The sequence below is a fragment of the Drosophila sulfurigaster genome, chromosome X, assembly GCF_023558435.1.
Source record: "Drosophila sulfurigaster albostrigata strain 15112-1811.04 chromosome X, ASM2355843v2, whole genome shotgun sequence".
NCBI lineage: Eukaryota > Metazoa > Arthropoda > Insecta > Diptera > Drosophilidae > Drosophila > Drosophila sulfurigaster.
Window position 1 is genome coordinate 25,540,981 of NC_084885.1, and position 17,602 is coordinate 25,558,582.

Consider the following 17,602-nt stretch of genomic DNA (forward strand, 5'->3'; position numbering starts at 1 on the left):
CAAGTTGATTTCGCATTTGATTTGCATAATCCAATCATACCCCACTTGAGGACTTTGCTAATTTGCCAGGGTATTTTCTTCTTGCTGCCGCACACGCTTCACAGCTTCAATGCAAATTGACAGCTGTCAATCAAAAAAAGCAAGCAACATTTTTAGGGTCAAATCCAAAACATCACCTGAGTGAGAGAGCGAGAGAGATGGGTAGAAAGAGTGAGGTTAGGGTTGTATGTGCAACTGGCGTTGCACTTGAAATTGATTAAGCGTATTGCCGCCAGCTGGCAATTGGCATCTGGATTGGCCCAGGTTAAAGCTACAGCAACGTTGAGCCATAAACTTGCCAACAAGCAGCAGCGATAGTTTTATAAAAAAAAATACTACTCCATTAAGTGTTGGAGAAGGGGAGAGGGGGGATTGCTAACCATAAATGTTGCTCTGTGTGTACACTGCGGGAAAAATTCACAGACTTTGATTAGACTTCCAAATGGAGATGAGAATATTATTGATTTGAACCATTAGATAAGCAAATCACAACAAATTCATCAATTAAATTCTGCGTTATAAAAGTGAATAAAAAATATGTAAGTGTCCGCTGCCCATTTCGAATAAAAGCAAAATAGTGCGGTATTATTCTAAGAATATAGCAAATTAATATACCGCAATAATACTAAAAATATCTTAAAGGTCATAATTGTTATATTTATACTACACATTCAAAATATACCATAGTGTGCAAAATATACTATATTGTCAGGCAAAGATGAAGATTATAAATACTTTATAGTCTAAAAATGGAAATGTAAATTCATGTTCAAATGTAAATGTAAAACGATTTGATTTATGTATTTATTATTAACAATAATTGGAAAATAATGAAAAATTCATTTCTTTAATTCAGTCGAATTTTACTGCCTATATTTTTTCAGTGTATCTGCAATGTGTGTGCCTATGTGTGTGTGTGTGAGTGTGTTTGACAAACAACTTGAGCACACTTGGCTCAAAATGACTCTGAGCAGCTGCCAAGTTTTCCTTGAAGCTCGCACGCACTTGACAACTTCCGGTCGTGTTCTATTCTCCCCTCTCTCTTTCTCTAGTGCTATCTGTCTCTGTCGCTTTCGGTGCGGTGTCTGGCATGTCTGGCGCTTGGATTTCAGCGTCAGTGTCTGCCAGTTATTAAGTTTGCGGCTACAAACTTGTGGTCCAATAAAGTTTACGCTTCATTTTGATTGGCTTTGTGCGCCATCTCTACGAATTCCTTTTATTTCTATTTTTGTATTTTTTTTTTGGTCTATTTCCAATGGAGACGTCGTTGATAAGTCCATTAAATTTAGTTTGCTGTCTTTTGTTGCAGCTTTGAACTTCTTAGTACATTAAAAATGTAGTAGAGTACTTTTTTGGGGTGGTAATTTATCACCTGTCAATAGAAATAAACATTAAAAAGAAACGTTCGATTTTCAATTTCACTTTCGCTGCAATTTCGCAAATCTGCAGCGAAATGAAATCTTTATTTAAAGAACTTAATCCCAAGACCAAAACAAAACCATTTTAATATATTTTCTTAGCTTGAATTCAATTGCTCAGTCTCAATCGAAATAAACATTAAATAAAGAAACGTTCTGTTTTGCAATTTCACTTTCGCTGCAATTTCACAAATCTGTAACTTTCTGAGTAAAAATCCTTTAAGGAACTTAAACCCGAAATTTTTGTGTTTCTCCGAAAAAAAAACAAAAACAAACCTTAAAGCAATTTTAATGTCTTTTCTTGGCTTTAATTCAATTTCTCAATGTTTGTGTGTAAGCTCTAAAAATAGTTATTTAGTTTTGTAAGCTTATTTATGCTTATGTAGCTCCGCAAGTTTTGTTTTGGGGCACAAAATTTAAGAGATTTTTGCCCCATGCGTATTTTTTGGGCCCTGGGGTCTTTGTTATCTTTAACTCATCTCCGTCCCCATTTTACCTTATGCTTCTTCGTTCTCGTAAAGTGTTTTCTTATTCCACTTAGTGGCAGCCTTTTGCAAATGTTGTTATATGCAAGTGCCTCCCACTTTCAATTCTTGGGAAAAACTTTTAACTCGAATGAAATATGAAAACATGAAGAAGAACAACAAAAAATATGAACATTATTCGAATAATGGTTTTTCACAACAATAAGGAAAAACAACATGGGGCTTTTCTCAGAATTCGCATTCGCATAACAATGCGAAATAAGTGCAATTATTTTAAATACGTACGATCTCTCTGCGCTTGCATACGGAATTCAATCAACGCAACGAGTATATCCATGAATACTTATGAATGCACCAAGTGCCACCGAGTAACGTGTAACAAGTGCCTCCCCCTGAATAACAACGCTCAACAGACATCCAATTGATGATTGGATGGATGCATCTCAACGCATCGCATCGCATTGCATTCCATTCATTTCGATGGCTGCACTCAAAAGCTTAAAATATACTCATACTCAACAAAAAGGGGGGAGAAGAAAAAAAACAATATCATGGTACTTATTTGCATATAACAAATGCGTTTTTATTGCCATGGGTTTAGAATCCAAGGCCAAGTTTTCAACAAAACTCTACTTCACATTTGTTTAAGCTGCAAAAAAATACTAAACAAACATGTTATATCAAAAATACCAAAAACTCTACAAAAATACCAACAAAAAAACATGGGCTTAGAATCAAGGGTTTATTATGTAAAATCTGTATAAAATTAATATAAAATCAAATTGTTTTTAGCTGAGAGAAAAAACTAAAAGTAAATGTTTTTAACTGAGAAAAAAAAAAAACTTAAACTCTATAAAATTACTAAAAACAAAACCTTCTGCAAGCGTAGATAATTATATTGCATAATTTATATAATTTTTATATTTTGTTTTTATTAAATCAATAACGAAATTTACGAAACAATGTTTTTCATTGTGACTCAATTGAATAAAATTGCATAATTTATAAAATTTCTTCTTTTTTTTTGGAAAAGTAATATCGAAATTTATGAAACAGAATTTTTCATTGTCACACACAATTGAATAAAATATTTCGCATGCCTCAATTGTAGCCAACAAAATTTTGTAACAAGTTAAATTACAATTTTACAACAATAATTTACAAAGTAGACAATATTGAAAATTATTAACGATATTCTGAAATATTTATTAAATATTTACTTTCTCGTAGTTTTTGGACCCCCCAGAATAAATAGTATAATAATAAATTATATATTGAATTTTCATTTGATTTCATTATTGCAAAATAATATTTTAAATTCTAACATCCCCTTAATGTTTTTTAAAACCAACAAATATTCTTTTTTCTTCGATTTTTTTCAGTGTATCTCTGTGTCTCTGTGTGTAGAAAATTCCCCAAATTCCCCGCCCCACTTAAAGCAAAAAAAAAACAATATTTTAAATACAGCCAAAATAAAACCGATAAACGGAAAAATCTACAACAATTGCAAAGTAAGGAATTCTTTGGTGAAGTTTGTCAAAAATACTCAATTCTTTAATAAAAAAAAAATAACCGAATATTAAAGAAAAATTCAAAAAGAGTATTTGAAATACCAAATATTTTTTTTTTCTTATTTAGCAATAGTAAAATCAAAGAAAAAATGAATAATAACAATAATTAAAAAGAACCTGTGAAATTTTGTGAATTTGCAAAGACTATTCCCACACATTTTGTGCAAAATTAAACGAAAACCGAATCAAAAATCAAATATAATAAAAAAAGCAAACAGGAGGAACCCAAGGAACACGGAACACGACGGCAGAAGAACACCGAGGATCAACGGGAAAAGCTCTGGAGAAGTGCATGTCAGCTAATGGCAAGAGCGAAATAAGTTTCGTGTTATAAGAAAAGGGATCTGCCGAGCTGCAGTCACAGAACGCCATGCGCCATGTCAAAACTTCGGCATTACAGGTCCATGGATCAGCCCTGCAGCAGCGTCGTCATACGCAAAAAGTTAGCACAAAACACATATCTAAATCATAAATATTTTAAAACGAAAAAAAAAAAACAAACGCAACTTTTCGACAACTGCGAAACACCATCTATCCAGCTATACTTTTCCTCTTCTATCTCGAAACGCTCTCTATTTTTGCTATAAACACAGCTTTTCAACTTCACCTCACACACAACTTTCATACACACGAACACACGAAAAAGCTAAAAAAGCTTTAAGTGCAGCATGTGATGTGCTTGAAAGCTTTGACACAGACGAAACTTTGCATGTGCTTTTTGTTGTTGTAAGTTTATCGAGCATGAGCTTTTGTGTGCACTTTTCAAAAGGCGAGCTTCAAAAGCTTTATCGAAATGACATTTGTCAAAAAAGCTCGAAGCAAACTGCAGCACACGTTTTTTTGGTTCGTTTTCGATTTACTAATGCCTGCCCTGAGCTTTTTTTTTGGATGCATGCCTCTGACGCACAATATTTGAAAATGATGTTTGTCGTTGCAGGAACCTGACATCCGTATGCTTCGTCTGCAACCTGCCCATTATGTCGCACCAGGTCGGCCTGGTGTGGCAAGGCGGCAACGGCTGGGACGACTTGGTGCGCGAACAGGTAAAATATGATTATATTTAGTACTTTTTCAATCTACATTTGATTAATGCAAATTTTAATTCATTTTGCAGTTGGAAGAATCGACGATACGTCAACGTCTTGGCGGTCGTCGCGATTCGGCGGCCCAAATCACAACGCCGCCAAGTCAATCGCCACCACCTGGCTTGCAGCGACGCCGTCGCAGCTCGTTGGCTCAATTAACTGACATTTTGCGCGAGTGGAGCGGCGGCACCAACAAGCAACAGCAGCAACAGACGCAACAGCAGGCCGCACGCAACAAGGCGCAATTGAATCGCCGCGAAACTCTCGCCGATCTCGCTCGCAGTTTACCCTGGCGCACCTCAACCACCGATGCCAGCACTGGAGCCGGCGGTAGCGGCGGCAACACCAACACCGGAAATACCACATATGTTACTCCGCGCAAGCGTCGCGAATCGAGCGCCGATTCAGGGATACGCAGCATGCGATCGCGACGCGATTCCAACACCGCCGAGTTTGTCAAGCACTGGAATCGACGCGAGAGCACCACCGTTGAGGAGCAGCCATCGTCGTCGGGTGGCGGCGTCGTTGTGCCTGTTGTCATCGAGTGCACCAAGAGTGTGAGTGTGTTGTTGTCATTTAAGCGACTTCAAAGTACATTTGTAGAGCAGGCAACATACTTAATATGTAGCTTAGAAATAGTAGGAAAAGCTTTAGATTTTAAACCAATGTATAAAAGTTATAACAAAGCTTCAGTTTTAATTTAAGTGACTTTAAAGTACATTTGTTGAGCAGGCAATATACTTAATATGTAGCTTAGAAATAGTAGGAAAAGCTTTAGATTTTAAAACCAATGTATAAAAGTTATAACAAAGCTTCAGTTTTAATTTAAGTGACTTTAAAGTACATTTGTAGAGCAGGCAATATACTTAATATGTAGCTTAGAAATAGTAGGAAAAGCTTTAGATTTTAAAACCAATGTATAAAAGTTATAACAAAGCTTCAGTTGTAATTTAAGTGACTTTAAAGTACATTTGTAGACCAGGCAATATACTTAATATGTAGCTTAGAAATAGTAGGAAAAGCTTTAGATTTTAAAACCAATGTATAAAAGTTATACCAAAGCTTCAGTTTAGGCAGCAAAAGGAATTGTACAATAGACATCGTTGTAGAAGCTTTTGGTTACAGATAACTTTGAATTGTCGCACAGATTGTATTTATTTGTTACATTGAAAAACAAATTCTAAAATCATGAGTTTTGTCATAGTAATGAGAATTTTGGTCTACAAAGTGCGACAAGATGTAAATATTAATGTTAGAAATTGGTCTTGTTCAGTGTACTATCAAGTTTCATAAAGTGTTTTTTAAATAATCAGCAATATTATCAAATTTGTTATTATAGAATTTATATATATTTATATAGTATTTATTAGATTTAGATTCGCTTGTGGTACCTTAGGAGAAGCAGATTGAAAAATAGACTGTGCAACTGTTTTGTCAGCTTTTGAAATTGTATTTAATCCCAGAGTTATTTTGCGATACCTTTAAGTAATCCAATTGCTCCCAGCTGTAAGCTAGTTTTTCGATCTAAGCAACAAACACAACCTGCATCCGGCAATTAGCCACAGTCCTAACCTCATGCATGCCTCTCTCTTTCTCTCTCGGTCTTTCCTTGATTCCAAACATCCAGGCCTCGCGACGCGGCTCAGGCGAAAGCTACCTGTCGAGCAGCCGTCGCGACAGCAATGTTGCCGGCCGCGTGACAACGCCGCCTCCACCACCCAAATACCAAGTGACCAAGAAGCGTGACTCGCTCGCCGCACCGGAATTTCCCAATTTCCGGCAGGAGCAACGTCCATCGACTAGCTCCGCCGGCTCCTGCTCCGACTCTGTGCCACTAATCTCAACCAGCACTTATCACCACCAGCAGGTGGACTCCGCCTGTCAGGCCCTGCCGCCACCGACCATCATCACCAGCTCGGTGACGCCGCCAGCAACGAGTCCGACGGCGCCGAAGGGTCGCCGCGATTCGACCACCCAATGCGGTCGGGTCAATCGACGCGACTCGAAGGCGGGCATCAGTCCCGAGCGTGCGCCGCGCTTGCAGCGTTTGCAGCGTCAGGCGACGGCCTTCGATGAGAGCTGTTTGCCCGGCGGCAGTCGACGCGGCTCGCAGCCCGCTTTGAGTCCCGATCCGCCCGAGGAGGGCGAACGCCGGACGTCGCGACGTGACTCACTGTCGCCGGACAGCGCATCGCGCGGAGGTCGCCGTGATTCCCGTACGCATCTCTCACCGGATCGTTCCCATGAACGCGACGGCAGTCCACGGCGTCATACGCTGCGACGCCAGAGCAGCTCGGCGGCACGATCGCCACGCTCACCGGACTCAAACAGTTGCTCGTCGTCCCGGGATCCCAGTCCGTGCTCCCGCCCGCCGCCGTTGACCACCGTCGAGCAGAATCAACGGCCGGCGATTAGGCGGCAATCGACCACGGAGGAAATTTTAATCGCCCGGGGATTTCGACGCCAATCCACCACCGAGGAGATGATACGTTGTCGCAATTTTCGACGCCAAAGCTCCCAGAGCGATGATGTCTGTCGGTGAGTCGGTGCTTCTTGCTTTCCATTCATAACTTTTAATAGTATCTAAACGAATTACTTTTTCGATTGCAGCTATCGTGGCAGACGCGACTCTTCGGCGCAGATTATTGACGGCACCATCGGCACCATGACCGTGGAAACAACCAGCACTTTCTTTGACTCCAGTACACAGACCGGTGAGTGACGAATTTTCCATTTCTTTTCTGACGAGTGTGAAAACGGAAATTCTAATAGTAATCTATTGTTGATCGCAAAACCTTGAATTCTTTTCGAATTCATAATATGAGGAATAGACCCATTATTCTATTAGTATAATTATTTTTCATTGGGAATCATCAAAATGTTTTGCAATTTATAATATGTGAAATATTTGAATTGCAGAAAGATAATTATTGCATTTTTTAATTATCTGAAATGTTGATTTTGTTAGCATGAATGCGTTTAAGCTGGACTATCCAGGAAAAGTTTAAGATTTATTTTTAGGGAGTTTTAAACGATTGTTGCTATTAAAGTTTCGTAAGCTTGAGCATTAAAAATCATATTTGAATCGGAGAAAATGTGAGGTAAAACGTTATTTAACTCCATGAAGCTAATACATATTTATTAGTTGGAATTACTTCTTTTACTATACGCTAAAAGAGACCAAGAAATTAAGCAAACCAAATCAAACTACCAAAAATTAAATAAAAAATACTGTCATGGCCAGATCTAAAGCAGTTAGTACTTTAGTACTTTAGTTAGTACTAAAAGTTTATACTATTAACTGAAATTTAGGAAAAAAAACATGTAAGAAAGCTACAGTTGAGTGTGCTCAACTGTGAGATACCGTTACCCATTTTGATTAAATTCAAAACGGTGCGGTATATACCATATATTGAATAGTACTACAACCAGCATATACCATAGAGTTCAAAATATACCACATTATATAATTTAAAAACGGAGCTTTCCTCTAAACACAATAAACCGTAAGAAATTCCCGCTCACTTTGAAAACCGTAAAGCTTTCGCATACGAATGCATCCTGTTATGTGGTGCTGCCAACCTGCTCGCAAAAGCTCAACGTAAGCTCTCGTTGCATGCGAATTGTTGCTGTAGCTTTCTGTTCTCAAACAAAATGACAAACAGCTGTTCGCTCAGCTGTGCGCATAACGAGAGCTGCCAACTTGTCATAAGGAAACGACCAAAAAAAGGAGAAAAAAAAACGGAAAGGAGGATGCCAGAGCATAAATGTGGAGGAGACGCTATCAATGTCGGCGCTCGGCATGCCATCAGTTGGTGTTGAATACGTCGACGTGCCACAACGCAGCAAGCAGCGCCGCGCAGCGCAACAACTCGATAAGATTCCCCCTTCAATCCCCCGACCAACACTAAAAAAAACACGCACACTCAACAAGAAGAAGACACAAGACGACCAACAAAATATTCAAGCGAAATACAACAAAATACAAATTCAAAATAATAAAGTGCCGGAGTGAGAGATTTATTTATATGTTTCGTATTATTTTTGGTTGTTTTCAAATCGCAACTAAAAATCGCCAAATTTTTTTATTGTTGTGTTTTTTTTTTGTATTTTTTTTGTGTTAGTTTTTTTGGGGTTCTCCAATGTGCGTGAGTGTAACGTAAAGTAAAATACAAATGAAGATTGCCCCATAGCATTGCGTTCCCCGTCCTCGTTCTCATCGTCCTCGTTCTCGTGCTCGTTGCCTCCGCTTGCCGCCGTCGCCGTTGCCGTTGCCGCAAAACCGGGTTTCCACAATCGCATCCGCGCCCTCGTTTTGTGGCCAAAAAAAAAACAGAGACGCGTTCGCCTTGCGCATAAATTTATTGTGCGTTTCCCGCTTTCTCGCTGTTATTTACATTACAAAAAAGTGAAGAAAAAAAAAAACAATCAGAAAACAGCAACAAGCGCGTTCGTTTTTTTTTATTGTTCTGTGTGTGGGTGTGTTTTTAATTTTTTTTTTGTATACATACATATATGAAAAATAATAGTTATAATAATAAGTGAACGCTTGTTGGACGCGCGCTTGCTGCCTGCACTTACAATAACAAATATCTTGAGCGATATCAAACAAACGGCAGCGCAGTGGCCGAATACGTTGACGCTGTTGGCGACGTCGCCGCGCTGCGCAATGGCCGCCGTCCGCTTCAGTCGCAGTCGCAGCAGCAGCAACAAAAGCAGCAACATTCATCACAACAACAACAACAACAGCAGCAGCAGCAGCAACATCCACAGCAACAACAACAACAGCCAACACATCATCAACAGCAACAGCAACAGCAGCAATCGCATCAATCGCGACCACAACAGTCGACGAGCAGCAGTGCCAGCAGCAGCAGCAATCGTAGCAACCGCAGCCGCAGCGGTCTGTATTTTTGTTTTAAACTCCATTTTCTTTAACAATTCGAATTAGAAATCCAAAATGTTCCAACAGTATGTAGAAATATGTGGGTAATTCTCTGGCGAAAATGATAAAGATGAATCTCAATCCTCTAGCCCACGCCAAAAAAAGTTTTCATTAGCTTTTGATTGCTATCATAAGGTCTAGGCGGTCCAAGGTTATTGTTCTATAAATCTCTATCTATACAAAAGTCAAAATTGTTCCAGAACAAACATACGGACCGCAAAAGTTATTAAATAAACAAAAAAATTGGGTTAAAACTTTTACTTATAAGCTCTACTTTAATTAGAGCAAATAATGATTTTGGAATTATTTTTCTTTCTTTCTTTCGCTGGAGAATTACCCAAGTATTAAAAAAGAATATGAGTCCTTTTTTTAGATCTTACATTTTTTATAGTAAATAAGTAATATAGTACTACTACAAAACTCTATAAGAAAACTCATTCATGCCAAACCTCAGACTCAATTTAGTCATGAGGACGTAAAATGACATAAAATCGAATTTCGAATAATTGTGTATTTTCTTATTTCCAATGTCTAGAGAGACACAGAAAAATAAGAACGATTTTGATTGAAAGTGTTTTAAATTCAAATTATTTTTAAGAAAATTACTTCTTTATAGAAGAGATACAAACGCAACTGTTTGTTTTTTTTTTTAAACCAAACCTGTTGTTAGAATTGACTTTGGCTGCTCCAAAAAGTAGGCAATATTTTTTATTTTTTTTATGAGTGTTGTAAAAAGTTTTCAGCTATTATTATTATTATTATTATATATATATATATATGTATATGTATATAATTATATAAATTGTTGAAATAGCGCTGATTTAACAATTTCAATTTTTTATTGAGATTTTAATATATTTGCTTTAGGTAATGTATTGTATATTATAATGCGAAAATATATTTTAGTTCTGTTGTGGATAAAAATTAGTCAAGCTCTTTCTGATCATAGGGAATGTTAACGAATAGAGTAGCGTCTGATGTTAAGGATATTTGCTTTTCTGTGCTCGCTCCAAGTTCGTTCAATTCAATCATCGATCCTCGCTGAGAGAGTGAGAGGAGTTCGAATGATAGATTATAAACTCAGGTGTTGGCTGCGAAACTTTCTCGCTGACTTTGCTTTCACTGCCAACTGTGAAGTTCAAAGTCCACTATAGAAATTTATAGATAGATATATAGCATTGCCAAAGTGTTGCTAGCCAACAAGCTCGGTGTCTGTCACACTCACTTTAATGAATGAAAGTACCCAACACACTCACATATATCAATGTGGGTGTGTGTGTGTGAGTGTGTCTCTGTTGACAGCGAACAAATGAATGAGTGCTCACTTGTCTGGGCATCGTCATCTCTCACTCTCTCTCTCTCTCCCGCTCGCTCTCTTTTGCTTGTGTCGGTGACGCTCTCTCTTATGAATGAAATGTGAGTCAAGTTTTGCGTTTTGCTTTCGCATTGCATCAACCACCTCTCACAACCCACCCTCAAAAGCAGCCCCAACATAAACTCCTCTTTTTTTTGTTGCCCCAATCTATCGCACATTGTCTCTCTCTCTCGTTCATTCTATCGTCGCTCTCTATCGCACTGGTGCAACAAGTTTGCTTTCAGGTTTGTAATTGAAAGTAGTTTTGCTCCGAACTGAGATCAATTGGAAATTGAAAATATTGTTGTATATTTTTGTAACTTTACCTTTTACTATTTGGTTATCTAATTGCCAATACAATCAATCCTTTTTGACCGCGCTTGCAGCTGAACAATCAGTGCAAATGAATTGAATATTTATGCAGGTTTTTTAAAGTTAATGTTAAATAATGCCAAGCGATATACAAAATAGAAAAATATCAAATAAAGAATATCGAGGCAATGTAAAATGAAAAAATAACTAAAATCTGTATGGCTCTTGAAAAACCTAGTAGTAAATTAATATACCAAATATAGCCTATAGCATATTTTGGTATATTTCAATATATTTAGTATACATTTAGTATATCAGTATACTAGTAATAGTATATGAATATACTACATATAGTCTACGGTCCATGCTAGTATATCTGTATATTAGTAATAGTATATTGATAAACCAAATATATAATATATATTGATATGTATGTAAAAATGACATATTAATTTTAGTAAATTAGTAATATTATATTGATATACCGATAATAATCTCCGGCTTATTAGTATTTTCAGTATATTAAGTTGGTATATTTTTGGTATAATACTTTAATACCGTGTTTTTCATTTATTAAATATGATTACCGGGTATTTTGCAGTCGAGCACACTCGACTGTAGCTTTTCCCACTTGTTTTTTTATACAGTATGTTAAATAGACTCGGATTTCATTGCCTGGCTCGAATGTTCGCCAATAATCCGCATAGATTTTAATGCAGCTATAAAAAATGTTGGAATCAAATTCACGCGCGATTAACAAAGCGCTAGATTTTACACTGTTTTTTATTTTTTTAAGAGAATATTTTGATATCAGAGTTGAAATAGATTTGTTAAACATTTAACAGCGAAGAATGCTGGATATTTGCATGTGGCAAGTAACGAGCCAACCAAAATATAAAAAAAAAGAAAGGGGAATATAGAAAAAGTGGAAAGTGGAAAGCAGAGTGATAATGGGGGGGGGAGAAGGGCGGGCCAGCTGATGGCTTTGTTTGTTTATGGCCCAATAACTTTATTGCATTTTACGAGCACGACCAACATTAATTAATGGCCGCCAAAGGCAATTTCGAAAGCGGACGACAAGCCAAAAACACACACAACACGAACAACAACAAAAAAGCAAATATAAAAATTGTGAAAGAAAGAGAGAGAGAGAGATAGAGAAAGTAGAGAAGCACTTATAGGGTTAATGTCCAAAAAAGGGTTTTCGTTTGACTTTTCAGTTCGTTGTTGTTGCTGTTCTCGTTTTCATTCTCGTTCTCGTTGATGTTGATTGAAGCCCATCAATATGATAACTGAACCGAAAATTGGTAGCAACAAAGTACGCGTGTTGCATTTTTAATGGCGTCACGATTAATAATTGATGAAAGTCTAGAAACAAAGGTGTAGTTGTGTATGTGAGTCTCTTACATTGACATTGACATTGTATCTGCGGTTTGCGCATTAAACTTGCAAATTATTGCTGCACAAATATCGTTGCAATACACCACTCTCGACACACATTGAGGCAGCTCAACTCGATGGTCAGTTGTTTGGCCTGCAGCTTAGCTAATGTGTTTCACAGGTGCCATAGTTCGTTATGCCTACTCCGAGCTAACGGTTGTGTATTTGGCTTTGGCTGCATAAAACAAAAAGCAACAGCAAAAAAACCAAAACGAGAAAAAAATGCAACGTTGGCTGAAAGCCATCATCAGTTCAAAATACCGCTGGCAATCGCCAACGGTCCAGCTGCCTTCTGGTAAGCCATTTAGCACACACACACACAGACGGACGGATGAGAGAGACAAACAGACAATCTTTGTGTCTCTTTCCCCTTTGCTCTTGGGCCGCATAAACACGGCGAGAAAAAGGGCACTCAAAAGGCGAGCTGGCGAAAGAGATTCGAGTAACATTTTAAAATATACCAAATAAATATACTGCAAAAATACTAAAAATATTCTGGTGTATTGATATCACATTCAAAATATTCGCTACAAATATATCGAAAAAATACTGAAAATATTCCAAATGCTATGGTCTAATAAATATACTACAAAAATACTAAAAAAATACACCGGTATATTGATATCACATTCAAAATAATCGCTACAAATATACCTAATAAATATACCGCAAAAATACTGAAAATATACCAAATTCTATGGTCTAATTATATAGTACGACATTCAAAATATACCATAGAGTACAAAATATGTCAGATTGTCAGCCAAAGCTACAGTCGAGTGTGCTTTATAATAACGTTATTTAAAACTATACCATATTAATATACCGCAAAAGTACAAAAATATACCGAAGAGTACTAAACATACCAAATTGTCAACCAAAGATACTGACTGCAGTAGATGCAAAGAAAAAGGATTAAATGAAATTAAAACTAGCACGGCTCTCAAAATATATATTTTCCAAGTGAAAGTGTAAAATTATGATGCGTTTCTCTTAGTGTACACACACACACACACACACACACACACACACGCACACACATATACATCGCACATATCAGCGCAGAGCGATGCACAACATTGAATTATGAGCTGACCTGTGTGTGCAGCTTGGCATTCCACAAAAGCCAAAGTTGCAAATTGAATATGCCACACATGTATGTATGTGTGTGTGTGTGTGTGTGTATGTAAATTCCATACTCACACACACAAACATGCATATAGAAAGAGAGAGCGTATACTTAATTTAAATTTGATATAGTCGAGGACATGAAATGAAATTCGCTCGGCTACGTTCGCTTGCTAATAAATTCATATCTATTAATAAACTGCCTGACATTCCGTTGTTTTATGGCAGCCAAGTGCATAATGTGGCAAACGCTGCACCACATTACACATGGTATTCGCCTTGCAACGTTTACTCGTTGCACGTTGCACGTTGTATGCTGCATGCTGCACCTGCCCGTAATTTAATATAACAACTTGCAGCACAACTTGCTTCATTTTCACACACACACACACACACTGACCAGTTGAGTTAGTTTATGTTATGTTGTGGAACTTCATTTGGATTACATAGAAATAGCAGTTTACTTTAAATTGCTTAGTTATTTTTGGCAAAATTTGATAGATGTATTTAATTAGTGCGAAATTTAATTAGCTTTACTCGCATTTAACTCATTTAACCACTCGAGCTTAACTAGCTTTGCATCACTTGCTTCTAAAGCATTAATTGCTTCTCTGCTCCATTCGCAATTTGCAACAGTTTGCTAGCTACATACTAAAATAAGCTTACTTAAATATAATCTTTTGCGAATGTGAGAATACGTTTAAATTAGAAATTTAATCGCTTCCACAAATTTAATGAAAGAATATATAATATAAATATTATTAAACAGACTTTATGTTAGTAAGTTAAAATTTATAGTATTTATTTAAGCAAAGTCTGCTAATCAATCAAATATAAACAGTGTGGTATTAACGTAAACATATGTTAAATGAATATACCGAAAAAATACTAAAATATACAGAAGAATTAAATATCTGAAATTATTATTTTTTTTTGATTATTTGGTATAGAGATACTATTGAATTCCCCAGCAAATACATTTATTTAAATAATCAAATAATGGAATATACCGCAAATCTATATTTGGTATATTGATAATCAGCTATTGAATTCCCCTTCAAATCTTTTTATTAAAAGCTTTTATCCCCATCTTACAATTCAATTAACTTAATTTTCCTTCGTCAGTTAATTTAGACAACTTGTTGATGTTAGTTTAAAGGTAAAAACTGCACGATTATTCTAATTATTAATCGTTTCGAGCACCATCAAGTATATACGAAGTTAAAGGCATGCGTAGGCTCTTATAGTTGTATTTTATTCACTTATCATTAGACTGAATAATTAATCAACAAATTGAGCTGCTAGCATAATAGACTTTTCATAATTGCTTGGCACTTCATTTTCAAGTTGTGTAGCACTCGAATTCAATTTCATTTATCGATGTTGAGATGTTGAATTCTGGTGAATTCCTCTTCTTCGCGCACTGTTTGCATATCCTCGAAATGTTGTGCAAACAACGTCGTTAATTCCATTTGGCCAAAAAGTCTTTTCAAGTGTTGGCACAAAAGTTTAAGTCTTGTCACATGCCACAAGATATTTAATATTAATTGTTGTACATTTTAACAAAGCAAAGATGGCAGCTATATCTATCTTATGTACCCTGTAATGATTGAAATAAATGAAAATACATCTTAATTTCTGCTTCAAATTGTTTAACGGATATTTTATTGCTAAATTTAGGAGAGCAACTTTCAAAACCTTTTTACTAGAATCGCTGCGCAGACTGCTAAGTAAAGGAACTAGTTAAAAGTCCTATGAATAAAACGATTTAAATAAAATAGTTAAATTGATAAATAATTTTCATTCAAATTATGGCAGTTGATTAAGTATTTTTATTTAATCGATTTAAATGTAGCTTCTTTATTAAAAAAAAGTAATAAGAAAAGTAGTAATCTAGTTTTTCAGTTTGAATAGACTCGAAATTTAAGAATAAATTGTATATGGCAGCGGTCTGGAAAATCTAGTATATATTTCTTAGAAACTAAATGTAGCTTTCGGTATATTATTATGGTATATTTTTTTAATGGATAGTGGCTTTCTCATGGTCAAGCACTCTCGACTGTAGCTCTCCTATTAAAGTAATATACTAAATGTAGCTATTGGTATATTATTATATTTAAGAATATTTGCTTAATGTATGTTATGCACATACATATATGCCAATATCAAAAATCAGACTTTATTTAATTGCATAAATCAATAAGTTTTTAAAAACTGCTGTCAAAGTAGCTTTAATTCGAGCATGCTCATTTCTTATCGAATTGCCTACAGCAACGAGACAGAGAAGAGAGAGAAGAGAGAGAGAGAGACAGAGAAAAGTTGGGTAGCATCGCCAGCAATTTGTTGTCACAGCACCTGGTCACGCCTCTGCTAATTTTTATAATTGCACTTTGACGATGTTACAACAAATACTACTAATAAAAAGCGCTGACCACACAAAAGCAACAACAACGACAACGTAGCCAGGAGGCAGTGTTGGACATTTGAGAAGGGTTTTTTTCTCTCCACTCCACATTTCTTTTTGTGTGCGAAATAGCAACTGCTGCGACACGCGTTCAACTTTAATTTATGAGTGCCGCTGGCAAAAGAGAACGGGAGAGAGAAAAGGAGAGAGCGTTCTAGAGGCAGACAGAGATAGAGAGATAGTAGTAGCTAAATGGGGAATATTGTGGTCCATGGGGGCAACGAACAATGGGGGCACTAACACTACTACATACATACATACATATATGTTTATGTATGCTCTGAGTATGAACTGAACTCCATTGTTGAGTGTGTGTGTGTGTGTGTGTGTGTGTGTGTGTGTGAGAGCGTGTTTGCTAACGGTTTAGCGATGACCCAAAGAACATGGCCACCATTTTTGCCCCATAATCAAGGTCAAGCTGTTGACTTTGAGGCTCGTCTCGAAACTCAAACTCAACTCGATTCGTTTCGTCTCGTTTCGGTTCGATGTGCACGTTTCATTAGCCATTGATAGGTTTATGAATGCATTAATAATGTAGCTATTGCCATTGCTATTGGGGCCATTGGAGCATTTTTGGTATTGCCTTTGACTGGACCTTTTGCTTTCGTTTAATTGATGGATTATATTTGATTGATTTATGAAGCTCAAGGCTCAAGGCGGCCCATGTGAGTATGAGTACTCATACTCATACTCATATCTTCGTAATGCGAATGTGTTGCTTCATCTGTTGGCCAGTTCAATTAAAGATGTTGCACGCGCTGCATACTTGATTGATTTGTTAATATGCTAACCTGACTTAACCTGCGCTGCTAAAATATTAAAAGCGGTTGAAAAAATTTGGGGACAAGTTTCTATTGAGAACACAGATTAAGACTTCACAACTCGTTTGTTTAATGAAAATTAAATAAACTGCATTTTAACTCTTCATTTAATAATAACAAGTAATAAATGAGGAATAAATAATGTACTAACATATACCAAATATTATATATGGTATTTCGATCTATAAAAGTAATGCGAAAGCGGTATTATTGGTATATTATTATTATAAATATTATTATACCGAAAAAATATACCAAATACTATATGTTGTATTTCGATCTATTGTTACATCCAAAAGATACCAACCTAATAAGTCTACTTGACTTAATTAATGGAACTCTGTTAGATATATTCACTTTTGTTTATATATTCGCATAGTTATTGGTTTGGATTTGAAATTCTTCGAACCAAACTGCGTTTGAACTTCTCATTTGTTAATCAAAACAAATGCAGGCTATAAACTTTATAGCTAAAGCTAGTGACGGCTTTCAAAAATGTCCTTTCTAAAGAGAGCCGCTTTCATTGCTTAACTGTTTTTT

The 17,602-nt window shown here is 36.4% G+C and overlaps 1 protein-coding gene across 1 annotated transcript in view; it reads left to right on the top strand.

The window, feature by feature from the left end:
• The first annotated feature begins 3,521 nt into the window (after positions 1-3,521).
• Positions 3,522-17,602, top strand: part of LOC133848534 (uncharacterized) — a 92,611-nt gene continuing 78,530 nt past the window's right edge. The window contains 5 exon segments of the mRNA XM_062284153.1: positions 3,522-3,955; positions 4,451-4,556; positions 4,628-5,155; positions 6,226-7,136; positions 7,209-7,312. Coding sequence (XP_062140137.1) covers positions 3,891-3,955; positions 4,451-4,556; positions 4,628-5,155; positions 6,226-7,136; positions 7,209-7,312 — 1,714 coding nt within the window. The 5' untranslated portion in view covers positions 3,522-3,890.